Source organism: Pecten maximus, chromosome 3 (assembly GCF_902652985.1).
Source record: "Pecten maximus chromosome 3, xPecMax1.1, whole genome shotgun sequence".
Classification (NCBI taxonomy): domain Eukaryota; kingdom Metazoa; phylum Mollusca; class Bivalvia; order Pectinida; family Pectinidae; genus Pecten; species Pecten maximus.
Genome location: NC_047017.1, coordinates 42,169,973 through 42,191,977, shown reverse-complemented (window position 1 = coordinate 42,191,977; position 22,005 = coordinate 42,169,973). Strand labels below are relative to the sequence as shown.

Sequence of the window (22,005 nt, the reverse complement as noted above, 5' to 3'; positions counted from 1 at the left end):
TGGTGATATCTCTGCCCCGGGACAGATAATCCGGTTTGAGGGTGAAGTACTTTGTTTAACTTTGGTGTCTCCTCTGCCCCGGGACAGATAATCCGGTTTGAGGGTGGAGTACTTTGTTTAACTTTGGTGTCTCCTCTGCCCCGGGACAGATAATCCGGTTTGAGGGTGAAGTACTTTGTTTAACTTTGGTGTCTCCTCTGCCCCGGGAGGGATAATCTGGTTCGAGGGTGAAGTACTTTGTTTAACTTTGGTGTCTCCTCTGCCCCGGGACAGATAATCCGGTTTGAGGGTGAAGTACTTTGTTTAACATTGGTGTCTCCTCTGCTCCGGGAGGGATAATCTGGTTCGAGGGTGAAGTACTCTGTTTAACTTTGGTGATATCTCTGCCCCGGGACAGATAATCCGGTTTGAGGGTGAAGTACTTTGTTTAACTTTGGTGATATCTCTGCCCCGGGACAGATAATCCGGTTTGAGGGTGAAGTACTTTGTTTAACATTGGTGTCTCCTCTGCCCCGGGAGGGATAATCTGGTTCGAGGGTGAAGTACTCTGTTTAACTTTGGTGATATCTCTGCCCCGGGAGGGATAATCTGGTTTGAGGGTGAGTACTTTGTTTAACTTTGGTGATATCTCTGCCCCGGGAGAGATAATCTGGTTTGAGGGAGAAGAACTTTGTTCAACTTTGGTGATATCTCTGTTCCGGGAGAGATTCTCTGGTTTGAGGTTGAAGAAATCTATCTGACTTATTTGACTCCTGCGTAACGGGGTAAATCCTTTGGTTTAAGGTTGAAGTAATTTGGCTTACTTTGGTTGTCCTCTCTGTCCCAGGAGATATCCTCTGGTTTGAGGTTTTTTGGTGACTACTATGTTCCGGGATAGAGCCTTTGGCTTGAGGGTGAAGTATTTTTTCTTACTATGATAATGACTTTGTTCCGGGATAAATCCTCTTGTTTGTGGATGAAGTATTTTGTTTAATTTTAGTGATTCCTCTGTTCAATGAGAGATAATCTGGTTTGAGGGGGAAGTATTTTACTTTGGTTACTATGATATTCCGGGAGAGATCCTCTGGTTTTAGGGTGAAATATTTTTACCTACTTTGGTGACTGCTCTGTTTCCAGAGATATCCTCTGTTTTGAGGGTGAAGTCGTTTTTCTGACTGTGGTGATTCGTCTGTTCCGGGAGAGATCCACTGTTTTGAGGGTAAAGTAGTTTTTTTCTGACTTAAGTGATTCGTCTGTTCCGGGATATATCCTCTAGTTTGAGGGTGACACCTTTGTTTTTGGAAATTCTTTCAGTGTATTGTAATTGTGTTGCAAACTCCGTGACTATATGTATTCCCTACTTTGTTCTTACAACATTAGATAAGCAGCAAAATTACTATTTACTTGCAATACATTTTCAGATGCTAAACTTAATCCATTAGCGCACATAAACGAGATAGTTTAATAAGTTTGATAATATTTTACAAGATATATACACTGTATATTAATACATGGAGGAAATGACCACCCTAAATCATATTGCAGTGTATTTATCAGTTAGAGGATTTAATCAAAAAAATGAACATGTTTTCTCGTCACGGATATTGAGCATTTAGTGCTATTCATTAAAGGCTATCCGGCTGTTGTCACATGTCGACATTTTAAATTGATACCGGCACTGATGTTGTTACTATGTTTGTGTATCAGGAAGTAGCAACACTTACACTCGCTCTTCCTTTTCCTCACAACCACAGTGACGCTACTTCCGCTACTAAGGAGCACCCGTGTTCAACGTATCCATGCCATAAACACGTACTATCACAGTACAACTACATCAATATATATATCTAATACAAAGATATGTCCACTTATATATATAAACACATAACAAAAACAGCAGTTATTGGGTTGGATTTTGGCCGTTTAATGAGAATACAATAAAACAATAGTATATACAAGAAGCCCATTTACCACTTTCAAATAATAAGTGATTCATGGGCTTGTAAGTGAACTTAAATAGTTTCATCTGCGGCGAAAGGGCTAAAAAAACCAATCCAGGTAACATTCACTTCCGGCACATTGAGCATTTTAATATTCACTTCCGGCACTAACTAGCAGCATTTAGTTCAGGCAGATTTAAGCAAGCGACGTTCATTTCAAATAAACAGTAGTTAAATATTATATATACACAATGGATAAATCAATATTATAGCCAATAATTAGCAAATGATTTCAGTGTAATTTATCAAATCTTGATTGATAATAATGAGCATATATACTCATGTAGATGAGAGAGAGGTGACAACATGGACTGGTCAATCTCGAGCCAGTGTGCAGAAATTCTGAGAACAGATTGTACACATGGATTACGCCAGCCTATAATTTGTCAGAAAAATTAGAAAATATATAGTGGGGTTGTAATTAACCATTTTGGAACAAAAATATACATATTTGTGCTCTTTTGATTCTTGTTCATTTCAATATATAAGTCTACACCTTAGAGTCCATGTCGACAGTATCCAAGGTCCTGTCGATACTTGGTCCGTTACCCGAATCCAGTTTGGACTTACTTTTTTCTTTCTCATAATATCCACTCATCTTACGGCGTCTGATAATCACATAAACAATACCATTCAGGATCCCTCCAACGTTTGAAAAGGTAGTGACGAATTGGAATAGAGCCTGTGGCACTTCAGCCGATAGTTGCCACACACCATACAATGCCATTGCCCACCATTGCGCGAAGAAAGCAGTCACAAACAATGACATTGTCCGAGCAACTTTGTGGGAGGCTCTGACTGTGGTTGCTTCCTTACCAATCACACCCTTTAGACGCTTGCCCTCTGTGTGAATTCTGTACCATGTAAGCACGTACAAGACGATGTTTATTACCAAAACCAGTAAAAGAGGAACAGTGGTGAAAAACACGTTAGTTATCTCCCCTTTCACGCCATCGAAGTAGCAACTGAAAAAAATATTATTGCAACAGTTATAACATCATTGCCAGCCTTTGTGTTATAAATTATTTTATACCAACGTTCTACAGTAAATGAAATACAAATATTTTCAGGAGCCAGTTTTATCAATATTCTTTAAAAACTCTCTCTTTACTAAGATTTTCCGTAGAAGCACATTTCAGAATTTAAGGATAATTCCTTAACTAAAATTGTGTCTTTAAATTCTGTCATGATTCCCAATGGGACTTTTGAAGTTACGGAAGAAATATGTGACAGACTTGGAATCTAAATGACTTAAACTCACAATGCCCCATTCGTTCCAAGTTGATCTGCTATTCCAGCAATTGTTGCCCCAAGAAATGGTGTTCCGAACGTCCAGAGAAGAAGTTTCCAGTCATATCGCCCAAAACATATATTCTTTCTGTAGTAGATCAACACAAATGCATTGATGGCTACCACATTTACCATTAGGTTCTGTGCTGTGATAAACTCCGCAAGCATAAAACCGTAAAACTCGCAGAGCTCGACGGGGTGGACATGGTCTCTGGCTATCACTATGTGAAGGTGGTCCATGGAATGAGCTATGTTAAATAATCCATCACATACAGCGAGGTACACAACGAAGCGCTCGCTTTTTGTCCAGGAGAAAAAACTTCTGAAAGATTGAAGACGGTAAGAATCCACCATGATCATTACGGCACAGATAAAACTGAGTACTATACATGTCAGTGCCGGAATGTGGATAGACAGAAACTGACCATTGTCAAGTCCGTACACCTTTAGATCGTAACCGGACTTCAGCGCTTTTTGTGTCGTAGTGGCCATTGTAACATTAACGATATCCATTGTGGCGTGAACTTTACTCAACGATGGACAAAATGTCCGAAAATGATGATATTCAGTTTAGTAATGTTTCGAGTTAGTAACAAAGAATAATATTGCGCATCCTAGAAACGTTACGGTGTTATAAGAGAACGATATACTGTTTTCTCCGTCCACTTATTTTCCCATCCCGTGTATGTTTTCCTTATACTGGTGGGAAATTAACGATCTGCACGCGTTTTCCATGTAAATAGGGCCAGAATGTGTACGATACGCGCTCGTCCTTCCGATATGTGATGACATAAGGAAGTAAGTCATTATAAAGATAATCTGTGCGTCAGTGACCTCTCCTAGTCGTCAAAATTATAACTTGTCAACAAAAAAAACCAATGCAGATGATTGTCTACTATTTGACATTGTATAAGTAAAACAAAACACTTAATCTCCATAGCAATTTAGAGATAAAAACACACTAAAACTTCATTTTAATAATATACAGTTTTGATCAGGTGTTGTAGTGACAGTTGGCGTGCCTCCCATGGCCATGGACATTGAGATTTAAGGATACTGTTTGAAGATAACACTTTCAATAAAGGATTTACTTACTTCCGGGATTGTTATATGTGGGATGTGTAGTTTAAATGACTTAATGATTTATCGAGTTGATTCACAGTACCCTATGTACATGGGTCTTATGAACACAGGTAAAATATCTGTGTACATTTTGTTAATGAAAGTATTACACATGTAATTTATGGACACAGTACTAGTATAGATAAGGAAGAAGTGTAGAAATAGAATACAGGTTATGTGTATAGCATACACTGTATGATATATTAATGTGTTTGTATACATATAATATTATATATGGTATCATATCATGATTAGTTACATGTAGGTGTAACTTGATTACCCGGATAATACACATCAATAGTGAATTTTCAATAAAAGTTACATGTATATGCTGTTGTAACTTGATTGCCCGGGTAATATACATAAATACTGAATATATTATCATAATAAGTTACATGTAGGTGTAGCTGGATTACCCAGGTATCACACATAAATGAACTTATAATAAGTTACTTGCATGTGTCATAAAACTTAGTTACCCGGGTAGGATACGGGAATTATTATATATATGTTTTCGACTATTTTGCTACGGACGTGTTAAAAGAAATCAGGGTATTGCAACCAACTTATATCTTGAAATAAAAAGGTATTCAAATGTAACTGTAATTACATGTATTTCCCCGTTCCTTCTCCTAATGCTCCTCTAAAACCGCTTACTAATTAAAGGTAATCACCGTGTTGTTTATTAGTCCCCTGCCGTTTGAAAAACGGGGGGACTATAGGTTTACCCTCCGTCCATTCGTACGTCCGGCCGTCCGTCCGTCTGTCTGTCTGTATGTCTGTCTGCCTGTCTGTCACGCAATAGTTGTCCGGGCAACTCCTTCTAAAGAACTACTCCGATTTTAACTAAACTTGGTATACATGATCAATATAACATGTAGTTGTGCATCCCACATTTCCCCCCCGAAAAACCAGTTTTCAAAATGGCCGCCGGCTTCCCATTGGTTGAGACTTGTCCGGCAACTCCTCCTAAAGTACTACTCCGATTTTAACGAAACTTGGTATACATGGTCAGTATAAAACGTAGTTTAAAAGATGGGAAATGAATAGGTCAGGCAGGGGACTTTGTATTGCTGTTGGAATACTATCCATCCTTGCTATCTTTGTCCACACATTTATTTAACATAACTTAAGGTAGGACCGGAATTACCTGTCACATGACCTGTTCATTGATCATCCTATCTATCCGATAGCCAATAATATGGGTCTGGCAGAAATGTATCGTGACTATATTAAACTGTTCAGCTTTTTAAAGGGGAAGAAAATGTGTCCGCAAGAAACATAATGACTTCGTGTAAATTTGCGACAATTATAATTCGTTAATGCCTTCGTTAAGCTAAAGGAACTATTAACGGGATTTTAAGGTTAACTTGGAATAACAAAGAACACAAAATATGATCGTAAAATTTAAACCACATCCTGGTTAAACGACAGTGTCAGATGACGCTGTTCATTCAAGTGTTATTGTAGTACGACACCGGGATGTTTCGTTTAGGTGAAGTTCAAGGTAATATGGAATGTCCGCTGTATGTATACAGTAATTATTATACGGTAATTGTTGCATTTCATGTCAATTCACTTGCATTAATATTATAATACTGCATTTATCGCTATGATATAACGTTGAACAGTCTTTTCCATAACAAGTGTACAACTTCCGGTTTATTGCGAGATTGTATCATTGCATGTGCAATATAATTATAATAGTTGTGTTAAATATGTAATATACATATACACATATCTAGAAACCGCATTATATTTATCTGCATGCAAAAAGTGTTTATTTCACAATGTAAAATACGTATAAAAAGCAGTTCGTAATTGTAACTAACATAATAACAAAAACGAAAAAAAAAAATCACCAACAAGAATGCTTCGGTAAGGAGTTTAGGTGTTTAGCTGACCGTGTCTACCTTGCATGGTCAATTGATAATTTTCCTGAATAGCAATATTGGACGGTATCAACAACCGGCGGGAACCCACAAAGCCACACTATACACTGTACCGGACAAAGCCTACAGGTGTAAGAAAGGGAAGAGACAGAGTCCGGATTGAGCAGATTTAAACTACTATAGATAAAGAAAGAAATTTTCTGTACGAAATTGTTCAATCGGTTTGTACAAAGATCCGAATTGGAGAGAGTACGGTTTAAACATAGTCAACCGAACAAGTATTCGTAGCATGAGATCCAAGAGCTCGATTCCAAATCGAGTGGCCACAACTAGGGAACAAGGGGACCCCTTCATATAAAATTTGAGAAATTCTCCCTAGTAAATCTTAAGAAATTGCGATAACAATCTTCAACTGTAAAAAATCAAAGGTGGACGCCTTACTGCAATTTGAATGAACACAACTAGGTACATGTACCAAGGGAAATCTACGCATGAAGTTTGAGCAAAACTCCTCTAAGTGCCTCTCAAGAAAAAGCGATAACAAGGACTGTGTACGGACAGCAAACCAGGCACGAAGAATGATTTGAAGGGCCCGCCATTAGATAGTAAAACTTAAATGTATATATAAAGTAAAGTATGGAAGTCCGAAGAATATTACAGAAAAAAGATAAAAACGAAATGATTAAAATAATACTGAAACAAACCATTGTGGGTGCCACCATTTCCCAATAATCTGTAACTAGACATGCACCAATTAAGCAGCCATATCCATTTCGACAATATATATTTTTACCTCTTCAAGTGGAATCACCTGAATAACATATCCCTTCATATCCCCGATTTGAATATCACTTATGTAGAAAAAGGGTATGAAATAAATTACATTGTATTTGACTTTTTTACTGTTATTTTATTGACTGTACAATTTACGTATCACAAAAATATAATGGGACACTAAGATGTCGAAATTCTGGTCATCATTTCCCACTTAGTTATGTATATTAACACTAACATAGAGATACAAATAATACAGGATCGAAAACAACATCATGTTCTGACATGTAGGTTTGATCTCCAGAACCAAATATTGTCCAAGCAATCAATACCCAGAACCGTTATCACGGAGGCTGCCACAACAACTAGGATTATAGGTCCAGCGTTTCTGTGTCGGACGCTTTGGGATTGTCCATCACTGTGTCTTTATCCACTGTTCAAAGTCACGGTAACATTTACATCAGGTGATGTCAGATGGAATTATTGAAACAGAAGGAAAGCCTAATATTCACAGCTATATATGTAGTAAAATTTTGTCAGTTGTTATCATAATATTAGTGTTTTATATTTTCGACAATTGACAATAATCAATTGTATAAAAAAAATAGTTCAACTGCCATCACTCATTACATTTACACATCCGAGCTTTGTCCATTGGTGTCTGTTTTATCGTTGCCGGAGTCGCGATTGGACGAAGTATTTTCTTTGACCTTTTCTTTCTCATAATATCCACTCATTCTTCGGCGTCTGATAATCCAATAAACAATGCCATTCAGGATCCCTCCAATGTTTGAAAAGGTAGTGACTAAATGAAAAAGTGTTTGTGGAACGTCTAATGAAGCCAATTGCCATATGCCGTATATGGCCATTGCCCACCACTGAACGAAGAAAGCGACCACAAACAATGACATTGTCTTTGCAACTCTGTGTGAGGCTCTGACTGTTGATGCTCGCTTCCCAATCGTATTCTTCAAACGCTTGACTTCTGTGTGAATCCTGTACCATGTGAGCACGTACAGGACGACGTTGATCACTAATACCAGTAAGAGTGGAACCGTGGTGAAGAATATGTTTGTTATCTTTCCTTTCACGCTATCAAAGAAGCAACTGAAAAACAGCAAACACAGAGCAAGATGAATGTGTTACTTTAAGACGGAATGGAATACTAAAGGCTTTAATTAGTTTTGTAACAATATCATAGTCAAAAAAATTGTCTCCTACAGGGGGCGACCAAATAGGAGTCTCGGAGTGCGACATGTAATGTCAAAAATATTGTTGACGAAAGGAGGCGACCAAATGTGGGTCTAGAAGAGCAATAATGTAATGTTTGTAATAGATATATAAATCGTTATATTTGTTTCAATTGCAATCACCAATATACACGTATAGCTGTTTCTCGCATGTCATTTAAAAATGTAGCCCATTCAGTATTTGTACTTACAAAGCCCCGTTCGGCCCAAGTTGACCCGCTATTCCTGCAATTGTGGCACCAATAAAAGGTACCCCGAACGTCCAGAGCAGTAGTTTCCAGTCGTACTCCCCAAACCATACAGTTCTCTTTCTGTAGTAGATCAAAACAAAGGCATTGATAGCTACTATATTGACCATCAGGTTCTGCGCCGTGATGAATTCTGCCAACATGAAGCCGTAAAACTCGCAGAGCTCGACGGGGTGGACGTGGTCTCTGGTTATCACTATGTGAAGGTGGTCCATGGAATGAGCTATGTTAAATGATCCATCACATACAGCGAGGTACACAACAAAGCGCTCGCTTTTTGTCCAGGAGAAAAAAGTTCTGAAACCCTGGAGACGAAATGCATCCAATATCACGGCTGCTGCGCATATCAAACTGAGCAATATGCACGTCAACGCTGGGACGTGGATGTACAAGAACTGACCGTTGTCCAGTCCGTATACGTTTTCGTCGTAACCGGATATTATTGATTTCTGGGTCGTTCTGACCATTGAAAAATTGTGGTCTGCCATAAGTGTCACTTCTACTGACCGTCATTCGAATGTTCCCACTTCCTAATGTCCCGTTATAGGGAAATCATAATTCACGGAACTGCTTTATAATAAATGTCGAATTTCTAAACACATTGCACGTACCCGGAAGATCATCAGTATGTTATTTTGTTCATCAAGGTGCACTCTGACGAATTTGTATCTAAATAATTCTTCTGGTTGTGATGCTTCTAAAATGTACAATGTATATACACTGTGTATAACAGCGGAACAGCTATGCAGCGTGCAACTGACGTCGTTGTTATGTTAATAAGGTGTTTGTAAATTTTTTTTTTTTTTTTGTGAAATCCTATATAATCTATGTTTTTTTTCCCTCGTGAATAAGATGTAAACAATCTTAGCCCTGGAAGTCTTCCTTGTTCGTGATAAACACAATTAATAAAACCCGTTTCAAGGCGACATAATAAATTAGTAATATTATGGGTGAGGTTAATTGATTTATAGCAATATCAGGAAATTCAACATATCTTACTGTCAACAAACAAACACTTCTATGTTGGTACATTGTAAACACATGAATCCATCACAATTCTATTTCTGACTGGGCACAAGTGTTTTTGCACTATCAACGTAATCAGTAAATAAATACATCTTCGTCAAAAGATTAATACAACAACAGACGTACATTCATACGAAACACTAGCACATTCATATAACACTAGTACATTAATACAGCACAATTACATTAATATAAAAACACTAGCACATTCTTACAACAAACTAGCACATACATACGACACTAGCACATCCATACAACACTAGCACATCCATACAACACTAGCACATTCATACAATAACACTAGTACATTAATACAACAAACTAGTACATTACTGAAACAACACTAGCACTTTGATAAACAACAATACCACATAAATGCAATTACACTATCGCATTGATACAACACTAGCTCTTTATAAGACAACACTAACATATTAATACAATACAAGACCATTAATACAACAGTAATACTTTAATACAACACTAGCACATTGATACAACACTAGCACATTAATACAACACTAGCATATTGATACAACACTAGCACATTGATACAACACTAGCACATTAATACAACACTAGCACATTCATGAAAAACACTAGCACATTGATATAAAAACACTTGCACGTTAATACAACAACACTAGCTCTTAAAAAGACTGTACTAGAATATTGATACAACTGCAAAAGACCATTGACACAACACTTGTACTATAACACAAAAACACTAACATATTATAATACCACTTTAATACAACAACACTAGAATATTAGGTAGCAGTGTACAGTAAAAATGCCAAATTCTGAAAAATATGGCACATGCTTTAGATATGTAAACATTGCCAGTTAACCTTACATATAACCTCTAATAAAGTATATATATTTGAAATCTGTACAACATTTGCAATTTTAATAGAGCTCTGAAGGATAAGTAAACTGATATTTTCTGTGATTTTTAGAGCTGTGAATACCATGGTAACAGCTTAAAAAATTCTCAAAAATTGCAAAATATTATGATATTTGACCCAAAATTGCACAATTCTCTACACAATTTTTTTTCTGAAACCTATTTAAAATTAAATATCTCTATCCCAAAGACAGAATTAATCTTGTTTGGACATATGTTGTAAATTAAGTTTTTCCGCTATCTTACCTTTTCTGTGGGCTTCCATTTTGCGCTGTAGGCCAAACTAAATTTCCTGTGTAAACACACGTTCGGAAAATCCGGATATTTAAAATCCGGAACCAATTTATTGATTTTTGTTTTAATAAATGTGAAGCCTGTATGTACTACTTCATACTGGATATACCAATTATAGTGTACATTTATTTTTTCATTTTTTATACATATCATAATACAGGAGTTATTTGCTTAACAAAAAAATTGCCCATGGCCAGGCTGTCTTACTGTGGTGTGCTACCTTAGTACAACAACACTAGAACATTAATACCACAACACTAGCACATTAGTACAACACTAGAACATTAATACAACACTAGAACATTTATACCACAACACTAGAACATTAATAGTACAACACTAGAACATTAATACCACAACACTAGCACATTAATACAACACTAGAACATTAATACAACACTAGAACATTAATACAACACTAGAACATTAATACAACACTAGATCATTAATACCACAACACTAGAATATTAGTACAACAACACTAGAACATTAATACCACAACACTAGCACATTAATACAACACTAGAACATTAATACAACACTAGAACATTAATACCACAACACTAGAACATTAATACAACACTAGATCATTAATACAACAACACTAGCACATTTAATACCACAATACTAGAACATTAATACCACAACTCTAGAACATTAATACAACAACACTAGCACATTAATACAACAACACTAGCACATTAATACTACAACACTAGCACATTAATACAACAACACTAGCACATTAATACAACAACACTAGCACATTAATACTACAACACTAGTACATTTAATACAACAACACTAGCACATGAAAACAACAAAACTAGAACATTAATACAACAACACTAGAACATTAATACCACAACACTAGAACATAAATACTACAACACTAGCACATGAAAACAACAAAACTAGAACATTAATACAACAACACTAGAACATTAATACAACAACACTAGCACATGAAAACAACAAAACTAGAACATTAATACCACAACACTAGAACATTAATACAACAACACTAGCACATGAAAACAACAAAACTAGAACATTAATACAACAACACTAGCACATGAAAACAACAAAACTAGAACATTAATACAACAACACTAGAACATTAATACCACAACACTAGAACATTAATACAACAACACTAGAACATTAATACAACAACACTAGAACAATTATACCACAACACTAGAACATTAATACAACAACACTATAACATTAATACCACAACACTAGAACATTAATACCACAACACTAGAACATTAATACAACAACACTAGCACATTAATACAACACTAGCACATTAATACTACAACACTAGCACATTAATACAACAACACTAGAACATTAATACTACAACACTAGCACATTAATACAACAACACTAGAACATTAATACAACAACACTAGAACATTAATACCACAACACTAGAACATTAATACAACAACACTAGAACATTAATACAACAACACTAGAACATTAATACCACAACACTAGAACATTAATACAACAACACTAGAACATTAATACCACAACACTAGAACATTAATACAACAACACTAGCACATTAATACAACACTAGCACATTAATACTGCAACACTAGCACATTAATACCACAACACTAGCACATTAATACAACAACACTAGCACATTAATACCACAACACTAGAACATTAATACAACAACACTAGCACATTTAATATAACAACAACACTAGCACATTTAATACAACAACACTAGAACATTAATACTACAACACTAGCACATTAATAGTACAACACTAGAACATTTAATACAACAACACTAGCACATTTAATACAACAACACTAGCACATTTAATACAACAACACTAGCACATTAATACAACAACAGTAGCACATTAATACTACAACACTAGCATATTTAATACAACACTAGCACATTTAATACAACAACACTAGAACATTAATACAACAACACTAGCACATTTAATATAACAACAACACTAGCACATTAATACAACAACACTAGCACATTAATACAACAACACTAACACATTAATATAACAACACTAGAACATTAATACTACAACACTAGCACATTAATACAACAACACTAGAACATTAATACAACAACACTAGCACATTAATACAACAACACTAACACATTAATACAACAACACTAACACATTAATACAACAACACTAGCACATTTAATATAACAACAACACTAGCACATTTAATACAACAACACTAGAACATTAATACAACACTAGCACATTAATACAACAACACTAGCACATTAATACCACAACACTAGCACATTAATACTACAACACTAGCACATTTAATACAACAACACTAGAACATTAATACAACACTAGCACATTAAAACAACAACACTAGCACATTAATACAACAACACTAGCACATTAATACAACAACACTAGCACATTAATACTACAACACTAGCACATTAATACCACAACACTAGAACATTTATACCACAACACTAGAACATTAATACTACAACACTAGAACATTAATACAGCACTAGCACATTTAATACAACAAAACTAGTACATTTAATACAACAACACTAGCACATTAATAGTACAACACTAGCACATTTAATACAACAACACTAGAACATTAATACTACAACACTAGAACATTAATACAGCAATAACACATTAATACAACAACACTAGCACATTAATACTACAACACTAGAACATTAATACAGCACTGGCACATTTAATACAACACTAGCACATTAATACAACACTAGAATATTAGTACAACAGCACTAGAACATTAATACTACAACACTAGAACAATAATACAGCACTAGCACATTTAATACAACACTAGCACATTAATACAACACTAGCACATTAATACAACACTAGCACATTAATACAACAACACTAGCGCATTTAATACAACAACACTAGCACATTATTACAACAACACTAGCACATTTAATACAACAACACTAGCACATTAATACTACAACACTAGAACATTAATACAGCACTAGCACATTTAATACAACACTAGCACATTAATACAACACTAGCACATTAATACAACACTAGCACATTAATACAACACTAGCACATTTAATACAACAACACTAGCACATTAATACAACAACACTAGCACATTAATACTACAACACTAGCACATTAAAACAACAACACAGGCACATCAACACATTATTGCCATCACATCAATATGATACCGTCGATGATTTTAACGACGACATAGTCACTACAATCAATACGATATTTACAGCGATGATGTTGACGACAACATCGTCACCACAATCAATATGTTATCAACAGCAATTATATATATTGACGATGACATCATCACCATATAAATATGATATTGACAGTGATGATATTGACGATGATATTGTCACCATATAAATATGATATTGACAGTGATGATATAGACGAAACCGTCAGCTACCCCATCTTTCCCTTTTCTTACTCAGAACTCTCATCTCTCCAAATGTTGACTAGTATGTTTTTCACTTGGCAGGATCATTTGTATTGTTAGCTTATTACATATTTATTTCATAGTAACAAATACATGCGACATACCAGGAAATGTTTGTAACTTAAACAAAACTGAACAGGAAGTATTTTGTTCCGATCGTATGTACCTTACATATAATTGCAATTGTTATTTGACATGTACTTATCAAATTTAGTACTGGCCTTTTAATATAAAGAACATTTGAGAAGGAAGAAAATCAACTTAGTAAACAAGAATATACATCATTATACAAATTGATCGATATGTATAACAGATAACACTTCATATAACGTCCCTTTATAATGACTTTGTCATGATAATCTAAACTTCATGACGTTAGTGAAATTGACATTGTCCAAAAATTTAACAAAAAAGTCTTAAATATCATCGATGTGTAAACAAATTTATTGCGTAAATGTGTACAATATTTCAATTAAATTTCAACGTTTTGATTGATAGAGTTTGAACCGATTCATACATCTATTTAAAGTCATGTTTAACGCTCCATATTTGTCTAAAATAAAGAAAAAATACCGACATAATAACAAAAACATAATTTAAACTCGAACCGATCAAAAGAGGACAAAATATAAGCGAAAATAAACAATAGATTGGCATGGAGACCCTTGTACGAGGAGAACGAGAGGAGGCGATCCAAAATAAACAATAGATTGGCGTGGAGACCCTTGTACGAGGAGAACGTGAGGAGGCGATCCAAAATAAACAATAGATTGGCGTGGAGACCCTTGTACGAGGAGAACGAGAGGAGGCGATCCAAAATAAACAATAGATTGGCGTGGAGACCCTTGTACGAGGAGAACGAGAGGAGGCGATCCAAAATAAACAATATATTGGCGTGGAGACCCTTGTACGGGGAGGACGAGAGGAGGTGATCCGAAATCGTAAGCGTCTTTTGTTTTATCGATGAAACCCGCCACGTCACACTCTCAAAATAGAACTTGTGTGTTGACAACTGAACCACTAGACCTATCAACAAGCATCGAGTATTTATGATATATACCGTACAAGGAAATAAAACATTTCCAGATAAGATCTGGATGTCTACCATTATACTTTCTGTGGTCTTCACCAACCTGTAATTAGTCGATATCTGTCATGGAAATCGTCAAAATGGGAACGAATCCATGAATATCAACAACTGGGGATATAAACGACTGTTAGGGATACAACGATGTTAATATCTAAAAGTGGAAAGTTAACAATTGAGAAATTTAAATCATCACAGGTATCACCACAGCTTAGTTGTAAGCTGCCAATGCTGTAAGTTGAGAGTATTTAAAGATCGAAATAATGTTAAAGAGCGTGTAGTTTACATGACTTAAAGTTCTACAGAGTCTATCTGATCGACATGGACAATGAAGGTTTTGTTATCTAAATATAACACATCGTTAATATACATATAGGTGAAATTGAAGGCCAGCCCTTTTTTCGGGTAGGAGGCAGTTAACGTCCTCGAACATCCAGGTCTATATGAAGCCGGTTGTAATGGAGGCACCTATAAAGGAAAAACAATGCATAGAAAGACAGGTTCGTGATGAAAGTTAGAGAAGAGTTCGTTTTGTTCTCTTCAATATCCCCTAAATGGAGGACACAAAAGAAAATTCCCGATTCATCAGGGGGCCCACTGTTAGTCGCCTTCTACGTTAACATGCAGTGGGGCACAGCGAGCCTAATTATTTGTCTCCCCAATGTCTCCTGAACATAAGACAAATGAGGATCTGTCCCCTATCCCGTATAGTAGTGGTGCTCAATAGTTAATCGCCTTTTACGACTTTTCCCTGCTCCAGCACGAGTTCTTCCCGTTGGGATGTCAGTAGTCTGTTGGTAGATCTGGTCCCTATTAGATAATTAGATGTTGTTCAGAAATCCAATCATTCTTACGATTCCATACTCGATGTACTAGATGTTTGTCCTGGCTTAAAGTTTACTTCTATTTATCAAACTATATTAAGATGTCTATCTATTACAATATTCATTGTTCGGAGAAACTCGGCTGAACACCACTCAATATCGTCTACGTTGACGCCGGCGCCGTCTGAAAGGTAACAAAAATGATATCACTTCTGCTTGTTCCATGCGAATAACCCGTCGCTTCACTTCGCTTTGAGAACCAGGCATTGGCATTGACACTTCTTTAATTTCGTTTAACCTTCCACCACTATCAGTCTGCCGCACACTGTTGATTGTATAGTCCTAACCCGATTACATACTGTAAACGTACTTATTTTAGCGCAGTTAAATTTTAGCGCAAACACGGAAAATTGTAAAATATGATTTATTAGCGTGGACGTGAATTAGCGCAGTCGTCCCGACTACGCTAAAAAAAAATCCGGAAAATATTTCAGTTCTAAATTAGGCACCGACAAAACAGGCAAGCACTGACAGACGACCCGTGTTCTAAAATTAGACATCGACTAAACATGCGACCACTGATATATGTATGAATAGACTACCCGTGTTCTACAGGTAAGTCACTAGTGAACTGTTTTCATTAAAATTACATGTGAGTTGTAGTTGTTATGTTATTTATTAACTTCCCAAAGCCGATTTCAGTATTCTGAATTTCACCATGTTGAAAAGATGGTTAGTGTCGGCTGTCAATTCCCCACCGCCATCGGCAACTTTATCAGAGGTGTTGGTAATAAAAGTTGAGCTTACAGAGATTTTTGTTTTGAGATTAGTCTAAACAAACATTTTATCCAGCTATTGGGCTGTCCTACGACTTCAATAGGGCATATCAGGTATTACCTGTGTTGGATATATTCCCCCTGTTTGATACCAATGGAATATTCTAGCTACATTGTAGTAGTGGTATCGACAATTGATGGCCGCCGGCTTGCATTGACTACCGTTATACGTAAGTACACTTGTGTAAATATTCAGTTTTAAATTCAAAATTTTAGCGCTGTACATGAATTAGCGCTCCACAATGAGAACACCTGTACACATGATTTAAATTCTGTTCCAAACATCATTGACGAATTATCATCGTTTTGGACTGAAGGCACATCCTAAGAGAACAAGAGGAATCGAGGGGTAAATCAACATTCAATTCATGTGATATTGATTCCATGATGATCAAAGACATCAACATACTTTTTGACCGTGTAGCCTCAAAAAGTACCAGACTCCTTGGAAACTTCACAACAAACTTGGCAGAATCGTGGATGGCTATTAGAGCAAACTGTGATGGTGGAAAATTGTACAACAGGTGTAACAGAGGTTCTTTGCACTCAAGATGTTTTGGTGGTTGCTTGAGAAGGAATCTTGGTCCACTATGGTCCCCAATTACCTGGCAGAAAGCAACATCGACTCAGGCAGGATTCTTTTTCAAGAAACTCTATGACAGACGTGAATGTACACTGAGAACCTGTAAAAAATCCAAAATGAAGTCAGATGTTTAAAGTCGTCGGATGAAGAGAAAATACCAAGGCGAGCAGCAATCTCGGACTAAAAAGGCAAGACAAGAATACGGACCGGAATCTGTTGATAGTATACCAGATATACCACCAGATGAATTGGAAAAGCAGAAGACAGTATTCTTGGACAAACACATCAATTTGTCAGATGACAAGCTTGAAGCAATTGAATGCTTGACAAAGCAACAGTCATCATCATCGGTGTGGATGGATGAGAGGACAAAAAGAATTACAGCTTCCAATATGTCAGCTGTAATCAAGAGAAATCCCTCTATTGCTGTTAAGAAGTTGGTACAGTGTCTTCTTTATTCCAAGTTTAAAGGAAATAGCATTACCAGAAGAGGGATACAAGAAGAAACAATGACCATAAAGGAATACATCGGTAAAAAAGGAGACGTTGGTGATAATATATCAGTCCGTCAGCCTTTTAGGCTTTTATTGGGTATGAAAATTGTTATTCATTGTAATATCAGTTTTCAAGTTTTAGTATAATCTTTATAAACCAAACTATACATAGTTTGGACACTGTTTAAGAAGTTGTTTGAAATTCAGCTTTCAAAATGATAAATTGTTGCATAAATTGGATTAATTATTGTTTGGGAATTCATATTTTCTTAACAAAGAGCAAAAGTCTTAGCTTAATTAAATATATTTTAAAACAAAAGATTAAAATTAAATACAAAAAAAATAAGACAAAAACTCTTGATAAAATTATTTCACATGCCTGTATTCAATATGAGGTCACTTTTACTTGAAACTGTGCAAGTGATTTTGTAAGGATAGTTATAAATAAAAACTTTGTAAAGTAATCAGTTTAAACAGAACAACTTCTATATAGGTCATTATTACATTATTACAGGGGATATGTTTGTATTGATCGTGAAATGTTTCCTATTTTAGGACCAGAGAGAGGACATTTGAGAGATGCTATCAACTACCAATATCTACCATTAAAGAGACAAGGTAATGTCCAAATAGATACAAAGGTAACACCCATATTAATGATATTGTAATACTGTCCTGACATGGATACTATTCTCAATTTTGAATTTGAAGCCCCACTTTCATCAACTGAATGAATTTCCTACCCTAAAATATGTTCCAGATAAAAGCATGACAGACTTTAAGGAAAGGTCCTTAGCAAAGATTTAGTCTGTAAACCTGTATGCTTTGTTATGGTAAATTGAAAGTTGTGTAAATTCATTAATTAAAGGAAGGTTTATTTAGCTGTGGCATAGAGATGACACTTAACCTTATAGTGAAATATTCTGTTGTGAATGGAGTAAAGGTTTTGATTCTGAGCAAATGAAGATGCTTAAGCATTGTTATGTTAAAATAGTTACCAATGTCATTATACATGTAATTTTATATTGTTAGGCTACAAGGGGCAAACAAATCAATGGCTACGTGAGGAAAGGGAAAACAAAGGGTATGAGAAGGAAGAGAGTCTGCTTATAGAGGAGGACAAGAAGCTGGATGAACTTTTAAATGAAGTAACACAGACCAGGCTGAGCTAGCCAATCAGTTGTGTAAATAATACCAGGGAATGGCAGGCATGAAGGTAAAAACATGACAGTTTTATATTTAGGAGATAATTCCTTCAGAGTGAATGTGACCTCATGGAAGTTAATATGAATCTCTATAAACTGATAAAACTTAAAAACTTCTATTCTGTTGAAATTTGTAATAGCTTATCGTGTTGGTATCATTGTATATACATGTACATTCTGAAGTGGCAGCTTTTGAGATGTGCGAGATAAAAACAAAAATCATTATGTAAAATGTACTATTACAGTGAAGAAAGACATGATGAAGGTGGTGAAGAAGGCTACTAAACCTGTCAACTCATTCAGTTATACAGGTAGGTACTAAGGTAAACAATTGTACTTGTAATCTGGTCAGATAGACAGATAAAAGTCTTATATATAAGAGGTTTATCAGTATAACTGATATTGAAGTTACAAACATACAATAAACAAAATTTACACAGGTGAATAAATTAACATTCTTTATTCAAATGGATTGCATCATAAAGCACAATAGCTGCATGTTAAATATATTGTAAATTAAACTGTTTAAAACTGATATAAATCATGGGAGTAGTTTTTAGAAAGTTATATATGTATATATAAAAAAAAAATACTGCTAAAGAAGTGTACATTTGTAATTCAGATAGATTTATGTTTTAAATGGTAACATACTATTGCTCTTTTTCAGAATTATGTTACATTACATTCAACAAAGATGTTTAGCAAGCTCATATGAAGCATGCCCATCAAGAGGTAAGTTTTCTGTTGTGTAAGACACATGTTGATATATTATAGCATTGGCCCCATACATGTACTACTTAAGTCAAGGGCATGCTGCTTTACCCGATATCGGTTGAAGTTGTAACAAAATTATTTTTGAATGCTACTTCTGAAAGAAAAACAATGATATAAAACTTAATTCTACAATTGAAGTCTATTTGAAGTTTTGTATGAGGTTAGGAAGGGATATCGTTGAAATTTGATAATATTTGGTAGTTTTAATATGGGTTCAAGAGTTTTTCTATTTTTTGCAGGTACACTGTTGAGCTATAGCAGTAATGTAATGCAGATTTCATGAATTCTCACTTTGAGGAGTAATACCTAGGTCAGGACCAATGTTTTGAATTGTACAGTTCTACATCAATTAAATTTATTTTAAATGTTAAAAAAAAACCTTCTGTGGTGGTATGGGTGTTAATACTCAAGAAACATGTATGATGTTTTACTATTAATACTCCAACAATTAACCCTAAGTATCAACTGATTGTATGTCCCTTATGATAAATCATGGTTATATATGGGCTTCCATACAATTCTGATTTAAAGTAGTTCCACTAAAATATGTGGGAGTTATTCCCCTTAGCAATTAATAAAATGGCCTCCTGGCCTGAGAATTAGCTCATAAACACGACAGAAAATCACCATGTGATGTAGTGATTTTGGTTGATACATTGCTCCTATTCTCTTAAAAATTACCTATAGTTTATGTTTGCCTTGTTATTTTTCAGGTTTGGCCATTTTTGTGACTTAAAATTATTCCCTGCCACATCTTATCACAAAGTAACCTATAAGAAGAAAATGTTGGCATCTACAGTAATTTATTCGAAGATATTGAGAAACTACATGTCAAGACAAACATTTTGGTATATTACATGACAAGTTTTGTCCAAACATTTTGATGTTTGTTCTTTTTTAAAATTCAACATTATTTTGCTATATAGATGACCCTTAAGTACATGTACTCTCATCGTGTAGAAAAGTTTGATTAATGAATACCGACACATCACCTCGGGAGCACAATCTGCTTCAATACTTATTTTAAGAAGATTTCTAGTCTTTAAAGTCTTTAAATGAAACCATCTCTGGTGACACACGCTTACTTGTCTGGTAACACATGTATTATATACACACATATTACGGCCATACATTAATACAGGTAACACGTGTATACAAACGCGTCATGGCCATACATTAATATATGTTAAACGTGTATATACACGTCTGGACATACATGGTTATAGGTAACACGTGTATATACACGCCTGGACATACATTAATATAGGTTTCATTTGCACCAATATGTCTTGACACAACATTAATATAGGTTCGTGTATACACAAACGTCACGGTCATGCATTAATAGAGGTAACACGTGTATAGACACGCGTCATGGCCATACATTAATATATGTTACACGTGTATACACGCCATACATGGGCCTTGCTATTGGAAATTCAGCATTATTATTGAAACACCCGTCCTCCCCCGTTAACACTCACAGTGGTCTACGGCCACGTCCAAACAGCATACAGCGTTACATAATCTACATTTGATCTTATTCCATACCCCTGACTCTCCTGTCTGATTCTAAAGGATATCTGAAAGGTCATTTGGTTTTAAAGAAGAGTGAATTTGTATCGTCGTAGGGGAGGCAACTCTCATTCGCAATCGTGTTATCTTGGCAAAGGAAGAGGCAGAGGCGACTGTGAGGTACGCTGTTAACGTCTAGTATTGTGATAAGACACAACATTGCTACTTTTCCATGAAGTTTAAATCGTGAATATTTGAGATCTAGGAGAACATTGTGTCACCATGTATTTCCTTTCCAAAATGTAGCGATGTAATAAGGAAAACATACAGAGGCTATTATTGAGAGAAGAGCATTGTATCCATCTACATGGTGAACCTATGACTATATACCAATTGGGCTGTTT

General features: G+C 35.5%; 2 protein-coding genes and 1 long non-coding RNA gene across 3 annotated transcripts; 1 reads left to right on the top strand and 2 right to left on the bottom strand.

The window, feature by feature from the left end:
• Positions 1 to 1,879: 1,879 nt before the first annotated feature.
• On the bottom strand, positions 1,880 to 4,048 carry LOC117324241. The gene is made up of 2 exons (XM_033879995.1): positions 3,241 to 4,048; positions 1,880 to 2,944 (listed from the first exon to the last, which is right to left on the bottom strand). Exons 1-2 carry the CDS (start codon positions 3,780 to 3,782, stop codon positions 2,470 to 2,472), a joined length of 1,017 nt encoding a protein of 338 aa, XP_033735886.1. The 5' UTR covers positions 3,783 to 4,048; the 3' UTR covers positions 1,880 to 2,469.
• A 3,119-nt stretch (positions 4,049 to 7,167) lies between these two features.
• Positions 7,168 to 9,313, bottom strand: LOC117324240. Its single transcript, XM_033879994.1, has 2 exons — positions 8,499 to 9,313; positions 7,168 to 8,164 (listed from the first exon to the last, which is right to left on the bottom strand). The coding sequence occupies exons 1-2, from the start codon at positions 9,041 to 9,043 to the stop codon at positions 7,690 to 7,692; spliced, it is 1,020 nt and encodes a 339-aa protein (XP_033735885.1). The 5' UTR covers positions 9,044 to 9,313; the 3' UTR covers positions 7,168 to 7,689.
• Positions 9,314 to 17,157: 7,844 nt separating this feature from the next.
• LOC117322852 lies at positions 17,158 to 20,862 on the top strand. The gene is made up of 7 exons (XR_004531596.1): positions 17,158 to 17,200; positions 18,663 to 18,725; positions 19,140 to 19,323; positions 19,558 to 19,623; positions 19,980 to 20,044; positions 20,326 to 20,396; positions 20,800 to 20,862. It is a non-coding gene; the product is annotated as an uncharacterized LOC117322852 (long non-coding RNA).
• Positions 20,863 to 22,005: the final 1,143 nt, after the last annotated feature.

Coding starts and splice junctions, on each gene's coding strand:
- LOC117324241 (XM_033879995.1), bottom strand. CDS start 3,782: ATGGATATCGTTAATGTTACAATGGCCACTACGACACAAAAAGCGCTG. Junction 2,945..3,240: donor CTTGGAACGAATGGGGCATT/GTGAGTTTAAGT, acceptor TATTTTTTTCAG/TTGCTACTTCGATGGCGTGA.
- LOC117324240 (XM_033879994.1), bottom strand. CDS start 9,043: ATGGCAGACCACAATTTTTCAATGGTCAGAACGACCCAGAAATCAATA. Junction 8,165..8,498: donor CTTGGGCCGAACGGGGCTTT/GTAAGTACAAAT, acceptor GCTGTTTTTCAG/TTGCTTCTTTGATAGCGTGA.